At 41.1% G+C, this 12,438-nt stretch overlaps 1 protein-coding gene across 1 annotated transcript in view; it reads left to right on the forward strand.

Annotated features, from left to right (window-relative positions):
- The window catches only part of EDIL3 (EGF like repeats and discoidin domains 3), a 233,797-nt gene that overhangs the window by 173,394 nt on the left and 47,965 nt on the right, over positions 1-12,438 (forward strand). Inside the window, exons 7-9 of the mRNA XM_064404372.1 lie at positions 3,385-3,540; positions 4,628-4,772; positions 10,728-10,912. Of these exons, the coding sequence (XP_064260442.1) occupies positions 3,385-3,540; positions 4,628-4,772; positions 10,728-10,912 (486 nt within the window). The remainder of the gene's footprint in view (positions 1-3,384; positions 3,541-4,627; positions 4,773-10,727; positions 10,913-12,438) is intronic.

Genomic DNA, 12,438 nt, shown 5'->3' on the forward strand with positions numbered 1-12,438 from the left:
CCTCTGAGGTGGTGCTGAATGCAGGCTCTTGAGCAGAGATCAAGTGTCATGTCTGAATCCATTGCTCTTAAAAGAAATTGAAATGGTAAATGTTAAATGGCAAAACTGATCCCTTCTTTCTCTTTCTTTCTTTCTTTCTTTCTTTCTTTCTTTCTTTCTTTCTTTCTTTCTTTCTTTCTTTCTTTCTTTCTTTCTTTCTTTCTTTCTTTCTTTCTTTCTTTCTTTCTTTCTTTCTTTCTTTCTTTCTTTCTCTTTCTTTCTTTCTTTCTTTCTTTCCTTCTTTCTTTCCTTCTTTCCTTCTTTCCTTCTTTCTTTTTCTCTCTTTCTTTCTTTCTTTCTTTCTTCCTTTCTTCCTTTCTTCCTTTCTTTTCTTTCTCTCTTTCTCTCTTTTCTCTCTTCCTCTTTGTAAGTAGACTCTTCAAATGTCTGTGCATGCATCTTCTTCTTGCAAGGCCGTTACCATGCCTTATTACTGAAATTACTGAAATAAATCTCTCAAAACACTATTGATCTTCTTTCATCATTGCTTTTTTCCAGTTCATCTAGGTAATGATAAGGGATCCTTAAGAAGTGAATGCATAACCTTTTTTAAAAAATATATAGTATTCCTTTGTTCCTATCCTGGTGACTTTCACCTCTTTGTTTTAAAACATCACACATGTAATTAAAATGTACAATTTTCTCTCCTGGATCTTAATCCAGAAAGCAGACATTCCTGAGCTTTTTTTTTCCCTTACAATTGCCACAGAAAAAGGTTTTGTTGCTGAAGGATGTAGCTCCCATTTCTTCAGAGCTTCCTACTGAAGTATATGAAATAGGAAAGATTTTTGGACCCTGCTTTGCTACAGCCATTGCTAAAGTTGCAGCATTTTCCATTTTTGCTGAGGTTGAATTTGAAAAATTTAAAACACATTAAAGAACCCAAAGGTACAAAGGGAAAATTAATTCCTGATGCATCTATATTCACTGAAAAGCATGGCATTAGCCCAGTAGGGATTTCTGTATAAGCAAGCCATGGGCATTTGAAAGCATTTCTTTTTTCCCACTTCACTGGGATTTTTCTGCAAACGTTGACAGGATGTGTAGAGCTTGGAAAACAAGGCAGCCTGGCTTTATTTCTTATGTTGTATCGAGTTCAATACTGCTTAAAAATAAAGCTCAGTTTGTGACTCAAAGGATGGGCACTGATGAAGAAGTCCTCTAAAAGGAAAGATACTGCAAATGGGAATAGGACATCCAGTGGTTAATGCCATGGTTTCATTAGAAATTATTCTTTGAGAGTAAACAGGGAAATAAAATCCCCATAAATTCTCATCCAAAACCCCAAAAATTATTACCTGGAAATAAAAAAATTGGTAATTAAGCTGAAAAAATATTAGTTATTTGCATCACTGGATCAAACAAAATTTGTTTGGTGTTGCGTTATACATTCCTTTTCCCATGCAGTGAAATGTGAAGATGCTACCAGACAGCAAATAATCAATCTGGTTTCTGTTTCCCTGTGCTTTCTAATTTAGTTTTGCAGATGGTATTCACTTCATTATTAGCAATTTTGTAAATACATGGAAAATTGGTTTACTTGCCTGTTAATTAATATTTTGAAATTCCACACAGAGAATGAACTACTCATAAGAGACTTACATAAATCTTTAACTGGATATTATTCCATGTTAGCTACATTTTTAATGTAGTTATGGGACTAATAGTAGTCTCTGGAGCTGTCCTTTTACAAATATAACATATTTATGTAATTTTGTTTTCCCCTCTGGGGGACCAGAAACTGGGGAAAAGAAGTTTTCCAAGGCTGAAAAAAGTAATGAATCTCTTTTAATTTATACCTGTCTGAATTCCTGTTGTGAGTCCATTCTCCCCACTGGAGCTTCAAATATTCCTGAGCTTTCCTGGTGTATGTGGAAAATCCTGCAAAAAAATCTGGTGGTTTTGTAGGAGGCTTCTCCTCTCTCAATGGGTCTAAACCTTGTAAAAACACACATTGTTAATCTGAATGTGTGTGGATGTTTAATAATTTCTTATAGGGAGAACTATGGTAAAACTATACCAAAAGCCAACTATTCAAAAAAAAAGTAGCCGAGAAATAGGTAGAGTCATTGAAAGAAAAGAAAATCCCAGAATAAAACACAAAATTCTACAGTTTGGACAAAGAAACCAGAGATTTCCTACTGTGTACACAGAGAGATTTTAAAACACCAAAAGCCTGATCATCTTACATCCTTCACAGAGGTTAGATTTTATTACCAAGGGGGAGAAAGTCTTCAGGGCACAATGTAAACAATAAAGCAATTAAAGTATTTGGACAGCAGATCTGCCTCTGAGTCCTCCCATACCTGTGCTGGGACTGCTGCTCTGAACAGTGGGGACTGCACTGGATCAGCTCCAGCCACCAGGGAGCAAAGATAAAACTCATTTTGAGGAGACAAGTGCTAATGCAGTGTAATGTGTTATTTACCCTGTCCCACTTGTTTGCTCTCCAGTATTTCCACTCATCTCTTTGCACTGCACATCTGCCTGCACCTTCACACAGCTCTCATGGTGTGGCAGCTCTTTGCTGAGCTTCATTTGGTGCAAAAGTCACAGGTTTCAGCTGAGAGGGAGGGAGTGCAGCTGCCACAGACTGCCTGACACTGTTGGGTTTGAATATCACACCCTGAGTTGCCAGGGTTGCCACGCCACAGGTGAGTAAAGGAGGCAGAGTTAAGGCTGCTGGAGTAATGTTGAATTTGTTCACTCTGAACCAACCTTCATTTTGTACTTCAAGGAGTTGTGTTCAGCTCACACAAGCACACGAGGAGTGTTCACATCCACTGGTTGATATTTTGGTATTGACTGCTTTAGGATTAGCATCTTAGCCTTGATCACTAGGTTTATGAATTTTCAGTGAGCATCAAGGAAAAGTCAAATTTCTTCACTGTCAGAACTTCCATGTAGTTTTAGTTTCACATGGAAGTTTTACTTGATGCTAACTTAAGGATCTTTTGTATGGTATTGGAAATTGGCTTCTAACAGAACAGAAGATATAGCTTTTGGTAAATTATGACCCTGTTTCATTTCCCTTTCAGGCAGGAAATATGGAGGAGCAACCCTATATGCCAAAATTAAGCAATATCCCAGTAATATTCTGTATATCCATAATATATGCACACACATACAAGAAATAAGCATAGTCGAGCTTTTGGTTCAATATTTTCTTTCATTTGTTTTATACATTTTGCACATGAAATTCATGAAAGATAAAAGAATTAATGCAAGTACAAAAACAGTCATTTAAATGCTACACTTATGTGGTTTTTCCTCTCATTTAGGAAAAAAAAAATTAAAGGAATCAAGGATTGTGTCCATCACCTTAACAGTGTGCTGTTATTTCAGATAAATCTCCAGAAGAAGATGCGAGTCACTGGAGTTATAACCCAAGGTGCCAAGAGGATTGGAAGTCCAGAATATGTAAAATCTTACAAAATTGCCTACAGTAATGATGGGAAGTCATGGACAATGTACAAAGTAAAAGGCACAAAAGAAGACATGGTAAGATAAAGTCATCTGTTACTGAATGCATCTCATGGTTTAGCTGCCTTCAGAAGTATGAGATGTCTCTGGTATTTAAGCCTAATTGCCTGGCAGTATGATATAGGTTTCACTGTTATTATTTTTCTGTGGGAGAAAAAAAAAGTCTACAAATTTGCATTTTCTCCCTGCTAAGAATTTCTTATACTTTAATTGATGGTTGCATAAATACTATTTCCCCAAGCTAGAATAATCCTGTTTATTACACTTAACTGATTTTCATATTAATTAGTTTACCAGTAATTACTCATTGCTCTGTTTTCAGTTTAATTTTATTGCATTGGCAGATTAGCTTTAACCCTTGGAAACACAGAGCCCATTCATCAATGCTAATCTCTGTGCTGCACAAACAGTATCATCCAGCGGGGTGCGTGTGTTTACAGTTTATAGTTACCACTTATTTTTGATGGAGCTGTGCACACAGAGCAGGAAAAAAAAAACTTTACTGTGTAAGTTTGCATGGAACTCAGGCACTGTGCAGCATCAGATGTAGTTTCTCTATTAGGAAATTAAGATGTTGTGTGAAGAGGAGCATAATGAAGGGGAGAAACACAGCAGAGGGATGTCTGGTTAGAGTGAAGGGTGAATAGAAAAATGCTGATGGGTTTAACTCTTCCCCTCTGTGATCAAGGGAGGGTTACAGTGCATTTCAGTGGGAGCTGGATCAGGTTTTTGAACCAGCGGGGAAAAAATAAACGCCAATCAGAGCAAATAATTGCAGGCTTAATTGAGCTGTGACTATTTCATACATTAATCAAGAGAAGAAGGCATAATCTAGTTGCATTAGGAGCTTCAGTTTCTGGGAGTGACAAGACAGAGACCTTGGTTTGGCCCAGGTGGCAAACCCATCACAATACGGCACAGCAGGACATTCTGCTGGGGAAACTTGTGTCGGGCCCTGGCAGAGCTAAACCAGCTACAATTTGAGGAAAACCTCTCACAGACAGAGCAATTCAGGCGCTTTTGACACACAGGAGCTCACTGGGACTCTAGGGATCCTCCTGACACATTTTTTTTTGTTGTTGTTGCAAACGTTGCTTCCCCGCAGGTGTTCCGTGGGAACGTGGACAACAACACGCCGTACGCCAACTCCTTCACGCCGCCCATCAAGGCCCAGTACATCCGGCTGTACCCCCAGGTGTGCAGGAGGCACTGCACCCTCAGGATGGAGCTGCTGGGCTGCGAGCTCACAGGTGGGACCTCCACAGCCCTCCATCCCCTCCAGCCGCTCCCGACCGCGCGCATTTTGTCCCCGCTGCGAGATGCGCTTGGCCAGCCTGAGTTTGTCTAGCTTCTTTCATCCTCTTTATCTAGCTTTAAAGCTCAGAGAATCACAAAATCACCAGGTTGGAAGAGACTTTCAAGATCATTGAGTCCAACCCAGCCCCAACACCTCAACTAAACCATGGCACCCAGTGCCACATCCAGGCTTTTTTAAACCCATCCAGGGATGGTGACTCCACCACCTCATCAGACAGACCACTCCAGAACTTTATCACCCTTCCTGTAAAAACCTTTTTCACCATTTCTGTAAAAAAACTTTTTCTTAATATCCAACCTATATTTCTCTTGGCACAGCTTAGGACTGTGTCTTCTGGTTCTGTCAGTGCTGCCTGGAGAAAGAGCCCAGCCCCCACATGACTCCAACCACATTTCAGGAAATTGTAGAGAGTGGTAAGGTCACCTCTGAGTCTCCTTTTCTCCAGGCTGAGCACCCCCAGCTCCCTCAGTTGTTCCTCACAGGGTTTGTGTTCCAAGCCCCTCTCCAGCCTCGTTGCCCTCCTCTGGATGTGCTTGTCCCAACGTCCTTCCTAAATTTGGGGGACAGAACTGGACACAGCACTCAAGGTGTGGCCTCAGCAGTGCAACACTTGGCTGAGTGATGATGGGCACTTGCAGTGGGGCAGGAATGTGTCCCAATAAGGCTGTGTGGTATTAACCCATTAACACTTCATAATTCTTTTCCTGTGTGGGTTAATCTCCAGTTGGTCACAGCTTTCACAGAATCGATGAGCCTGGAGAAGAGCTCTGAGATCACCCAAGGCCTGAAAATTGTTCCTGAGCCCCAGAGCTGCTGGGGACCCTTGGCAGCAACAATTGTCACACCTGACTTGGGTAATTTCTCCTGGCTGTGGGGTGACACCACCCCTGTGCTATGTGACATCCTCAGAGGGATAAGCCTGCTTCCTCTGGTGTCAAGGACCACTCCAATAAGATACAACTTGGTTGGGCTGCTTTAATCAAGATTTCAGTTTGGAATTGTTTTCTGGGTTTAGCAGAAGCAGGGATAGCATGTTGTAGCAAAAAAGAAATGAAAAAGTGGACCCAATATAAACCTTCTTCAGATTCTTATTAAAGCTCTGAAATGTAAAGCCTGACCTCTAGCCACTTTCCTCAAGAACTGTGCTCCCTTACAAATTCAAAAAAAGCATGTAAATGTTTTATCCTTTTCCAAGGGATAAACCTTTTTACTGGTGGGAGCACTCCACTGATTCACTTAGGAGTGATTTTTGTGGCTGCCTCTTTACTAACAATAGTCATCCAGTTCATGAGTGATACATCAAAACAGCTGGAGTTAAACAATTCTCAGTCAAAACCAGATCCAGAAATGAAAAGTTAATGCATTAATCTCAGTGTAGCCCTTTTCTAATATAGATAGGTTTAAGAGTAAATAGAAATCCTGTTTAGCTCTTTTGTTCTATTAGATTTTTTTTTTATCTCTTCCACTTCTGGAACCACAATTTAGAGTAAGTCCTTGCCAGAATGACTAGGAATTGTTTTGCTCAAAGAACTGTAAAAGCTAGTGAAGTGAATTCATTTCAGTGGTCTCCTAACAGTGTCAAGGTCATCATTTCTTAAACATGTGAACAGCTGAGGCTCAGCAGAGCAATTTCAACCTTACTGAAGGAAAGGTGTAATTACACAGACTAATTCACTCTTAATTCCAGGTGGTCTGCCTTGGGTGGAAAGGCCCTTTGAGGTGCTTGCCTTTTCTGACATGCCCTGGTGAGAGAGGAGAGTGAGTAATAAACAGAGGGAGACTTGCAGCATTGCATCATCATAAAGGCTAACTCCTTCTTAGGACAAACTCCAGCAAAATGTTCAATGCAATCTGCTTTAGTCTCACAAATAGCTTTACTTACCAGGACCCACAGTCAGATCTCATTGAAAACCAGGATCAATGCTAGTGGAGCCAACCATCAATAAATTAGGCATTAATTTTCATGGCCCTGTGTTCATGCCTTGCTTGTGTTTTGCACATCTTTGTGTCCTGCCCTTCCTTCCCTTCACAGAGTATTGATGTGAGGGGAGAAGCAGATCACAGCTACTGCTTATTAGAATGCCTTTATTCATTAAGCTGTTATTAATAGCAGCATCATCATTAATTGTTTTTAACAGCAGATCAGTTGTGTGTGGCTGTTAACAGCAGCTCACACAACAGTGTCACTTACTCATGGAACTCACTCTTGCATCTGCCTTCCTGCAGGCAGCCCCTGCAGTGTGCTGCTTACAGTCGTGTTTGTTGGTTCCTGTGCACCAATTCAGCCAGCTCTTGGTGTTTGGGGTTTCTCAGCTCCTGCAGAGGGATGTTGGCCCCCAGAACCTACACATCCCTGTGGGACTCACTCAGAGAAAGATCCTGAGTGTGCAATTTTCATCTCCTTCAGGCATGCTGCTCCCTGGTAACTATTTCTGGATGCTAATGATGCCTTGTGAAGGCAGGCCTAGAAAAGAGGTTAGATGCAGCTGAAGGATAAAGCAGGGATTTATTAAAGGGATCTCTTCAATTGACCCACCTTGGGCAGCACAAGAGCCCAGCCAGGGCTGCACCCAAGATGAACCCAACTTGAACCAAAATGGTCCCAAAATGAACCCAAGATGAACCCAAATGGTCCTGAAATGAACCCAAGATGAACCCAAATGGTCCCAAAATGAACCCAGGATGAACCCAAATGGTCCCAAAATGCACGAGCGCTGCCGGGGTGTCTCCCTGGGCTCAGCTCTGCTCCATGTGCACATTGCAGTTCAGTGTCCAACCCCAGCTGCAGCCCCTGCAGTCCCATCCTTCTTGTTTTTCTCTCTGCAGCCCACGGGGTTTGTGCTCCTGGGCTGGGATTGGGATCATTTGTCCTTGGTGCCCAGCTGGAGCAGGAATTGTTTTGTCTCCCTGCTCTGTGCACAGAGCTCCCCATCCCCTCATGTGAAGCCCAGACCCACACACTAAAGCAGCACAAAAAAATATAAAAGCTAAAACCTGAGGCCTAACTAACTCTCCCTGTAGGCACCATTCACACAAAACTGACACACAGGGGGACTTTATCACACCTGCAGTTAAAGATAGGTTAGCCTTTCCTCATTTGTCCTCAGAACTGTGTAATCTGGAAAGGAATTCTATACTTGTTATTTATAGGCCAGGTTGGGGCTTTAAAGCATCAAGGTTTAATAAAAAGTGTCCCTGCCCATGGCAAAGGGGTTGGAATTAGATTTGCAGCTAGATGATCTTAAGATCCCTCTCAACATGAACCATTCTATGATTCAAAAATATGAAAAAAAATTAAAATCTCGCAATTTTTAGGAAAAAAAACCCCAAAACACGGTATGAATCAAAACAAAATCACCATTGCCCTCAAATAAGTGACATATGCTGCTTTTGCCACTAACAAATTTTTGTCTGAGACAAGATTCATCATGACTGTTGCAGGCAGATCCTTTTGTGGGTTTGCCTTTGTTATATTGGATATTGAATATTTCCTTTGAGGGTTTAAGCTTTTTCAAAGGTAGAGGAAGATGAGGGGCATAGCATGGACGCAGACTGAAGAGTAAGAGGTTCTGCCCTCTGTAGAGTCAACAGAGAAAAACCTTCGTATTTATTCCTCCAATTTTCAGGTGCTAATCCCCACTCTTTCTCGTTATTTCTGTTCTCCTCTTCCATCGAGCTAGACCAAATAGGACCTGCAAAGTTATACCTGGTTAGATTTAAACATACAGAGGTATCAGGCATAATTTATCACAGATTGGAGGTATCCAAAGCATCTCAGACATTCCAGCCTGAGATGCTCCACTGGGCGTAGCCATGTGTCTGCACCAGCTATCTCCGACTTCAACAGATTTCAAAATTGAAAAATGGAAATTGAATCCTCTCACAGGGACATTGGAAAGCAAATTTAAAGGTACAGTGCAGTGAAGAGGATATGTTTCAGGGACATATAAGCATTGTGGTAAGCACACACCTCTGAGGGATGACACAAAGCCCTGTGCTGGTTTGATGACCCCATCCTTTGTGCTGGGGGTTACAGCTCTGTCATCCAGCCACAATCTCCTGTGGCAGGGGCTGGGAAGCTGCTGCTCTCTGTGACACAGCACCAAGACATCCTGACACCTGTGTGCATCACGTTTGCCTCTTCAGATCCTCACTGTTCTTCTCACTTTCTCCCGCTACCTTCAGCAACTGTCTTCCCACCCCCTTTGGGGCCACAGAGAAGGCAGGCGAGTGTAAAATCCCATTAATTCATGCACGCATGCACAGGCACACAGGCAGGCACAGCTGTTGCTTCATAAATCAATAATAATACTCAGAAAAGATAGAACTGGTTTTGATGGATTGGGCCAGCACTGAATCACAGCTTTGACAACCCATGGTTTTGTGACAGGAGCCTCCTTAGCATTCCTCGGATGAAACGTTCTTGCTGACAGTCCTTGTGATCTTAGAGTGATACTTCAGAATTTAATAATAAGCAAAGTCCCTCTCCAAAGCAGCAGATTAGTCTCTCTTATTTCTATTATCAACTTCTTCCTCCCACTCTCAGGAAAATTGTTTTGTTGTGTTTTTGAATGAGTCTGTTCTACAGACAAGGCTGTGCCATTTCCATTTGTGCACTGAAAATCAATTATCTAAGACTGTTTTTTGAGTTTTTTTTTCAAAAGTTAACTCTGTTTTGTCTTGGCTTTTGATTTGTTTGTTTCGGTTTGTTTTGTTTGTTTTTGTTGTTTTTAATTTAACATGAAGCATGTCAATATTCAAATTTTAAATACAGTAGATACTGCATTAAAGATCATGTTGGTAGTAATATAACTGCACATATGCAGGTTTTTGACTGCTGGGACAGAAAGGAAATGAGAAAATAGCCTATTTTTTTCCCCCATCTCCATCTTTTCCATCTTTCACTTTACCCCAATTATCAAGTGTCACTCCACCCCTCCAGCCATACATCCACCTTTCCTGCCCTCTCAGCATCCTTCTCTCTCTCAGCCATTTGCCTTTCTTTTTCTGATTTCTTTGTTAAAATGTTAGAACCATGCAGTTCATCTGCCTTCCCTGGTTTCCAGTCCTTTTGTTTCAGTGTGCTGCCTCATCTTGTTTCCTCCCTCTTCTGCATCCAAATGTGCCTTCCACATTCCCAGCACACAGCAGCAAGGCAGAGGAACACAGAGCCACTTATCAATTTTTATTTTTATCTTTTTTCACGCTGAACAGAGAAGGGAGAAGCCCAAGATCTATCTTTCCTACAGCAAAATAACTCAACGGTGTGGGATGTCCACAAACAAATAAGCCATTAACTACGGATTTCTCCTAAGTGATATCCTCCTACTGTCCTCCCTCCACAATTGTTTTTCTGTGGACTCTCCCTCCTTCAATGGGATTTTGGGCTTTCTGGATTTTTACCTAGATGTCAAATTATTCAAAAGTGTAAAAGAACTCAGTGCTTTTTAACATTTCACTGCAGCAGTCCTTTTAAGAAAAAATAATGTTTGTTCAGTAAGCAAACACATGGTGTATGTGAGGTGGCATAAAAGCAGAAGGAAAATCAAACAGAACAGGGGAAACAATATTTTCCTGCGGGAGAGGAAAATAAAAATAAGAAAAGCACAGACAAAAGTCATCTTTTCATTTTGTTTTGCATCATAAATTTATGCCAGAGTAAAATATGTTGAATTCTCTATGTCGATTTTGACTCACCCGAGCAATTGTTGAAGCAAAGTGCCTTGAATTGACTATTTTTCATTTATTTGTTTTCAAGCGTCTTCAACAATAGTCTTGATTACATCTTTTTCTTCAAGCATTGCAGGTTTTCTCTGCCATAACAGAAAGCCTAAACCCCTGACAGAGACAAGCAGGTAGTGCCACTGATCTTGCCCTGCTGTTCCAGGTTGCTCTGAGCCCCTGGGGATGAAATCAGGACACATCCAGGACTTCCAGATCACTGCCTCCAGCGTTTTCCGTACCCTCAACATGGACATGTTTGCCTGGGAGCCCAGGAAAGCCCGGCTGGACAAGCAAGGCAAAGTCAATGCCTGGACCTCCGGCCACAATGACCAGTCACAGTGGTTGCAGGTAAATTTTCATGTGGATTTGCCCAGATGTTTGTCTTCTTTGTGTTTCAGGCATGAGGATGGTTCTCTAGTTCACTTTTATAGTCAAATTCTTCTGTTTCTGGCTGTAACCCTTCCCAAATCTGCCACAAGCTCTGAAAGCCCAACATATCTTCATGTTTTTGTTATCATAGCTGCAGGAAAATCTACTCAGGGATGCCTCCACTAGCCCCAGTTTTCCTTTGTTAATGAACAGAAATGGTGGTTGCAGATCTGATTCACTGAATTCCCCTCATTTGCTGAGAGAGATGAGTTTATTTTCCTCCCTTCTGCCCTTCCAAGGCTTCGTGGAAAAGCATATTTACTTTCAGCTCTGTGCACCTCAGCGAATCCCACGCGTAGGAATTATCTTTGTCTAATTGAGGCTGCCCAAAATTACCTTCTGACAGGACTCTGGAGCCAGCAAGACTGATTCAGCCCCTGAATCCATTATAAACCTGTGCACAGGGGTTTTTTTCAGCCCAGGAGTGATTCATACAACTCACTAATGTGAGAGATTTCAATAAATCACCAGTGTGGAAGCTTGTTTGACCAGCCACTGACACATTTACATTTTTTGAACTGTTGAAAATAGCAGTGTTTTCAGTCAGCTGCCACTTTGCAGTGCAGCTCTCAGTGGGAAGCCTCAATAGCACCAGACATGGCTACTAACCCCCTGCAATCTCTCCACATATAAATTATGACATATTAGCCTTTTTTGCCTACAGCTGCTAAGCAAGTTAGGAATATGATTACTTTTTTTTTTCTCCCAAGTTTACACACTTTTCATAAAATGAAGGAGAAATTGCCCTATGTGTTTAACTTTGGAATAGCTGGAGATCCTGGAATCTGCTGAAATTCATTTAAAGCAGCATGTTGGAAGAGCAGTTAGTGACTTCTGGAGAGGATGAACATTTTATTGCCATGTTTTATGGTAGAGAAGCAGATGAAAATGTTTTTCCACAGGAAAGAGAGGTGGTTGCACCATATTTTAGCCCCATCAGTCAAACCAAGGGTGTGCAGAGGCTCCACAGAAATTTCCTGTTGTGTGTTCTTGCTCCTGTGGATGACAGTGTATTTTTAATTAACTGCAGATGGCAAGGGGCTGCATAGTTAATCCCTATATTTTCAAAATTTTCAGGCTGTTGTAGTCTTTTTATATTTGAATTTACCTGAACCTGCAAATTTAATCTGATCAGTTGCACTGTCTCTTCAACTCTTTGAACTATAAGGAATAATTTTTTATTGTCTGGTTAAAAAGAAAGTTGTGAAGAAATAGTCATCTTTTAGTTGGTTTTTCAAATTGCTATGAATTGAGTTCAACAATTCCACAGGAATATTAACAATCTACCTTTTATACATAATGATATTTCCTCCAAAAAGGATCCTAACATTTCATGTTTGGGAGAAAAGTAAAAGAAAAAATAAAAACCACCAAAACTGAACCCCAAAAGGCATAAAATCCACTTTTTTTTTCAGTGCTTAAGGTGGTCATTAGCTTCTGCTACA

The sequence above is a fragment of the Passer domesticus genome, chromosome Z, assembly GCF_036417665.1.
Source record: "Passer domesticus isolate bPasDom1 chromosome Z, bPasDom1.hap1, whole genome shotgun sequence".
Lineage (NCBI taxonomy): Eukaryota > Metazoa > Chordata > Aves > Passeriformes > Passeridae > Passer > Passer domesticus.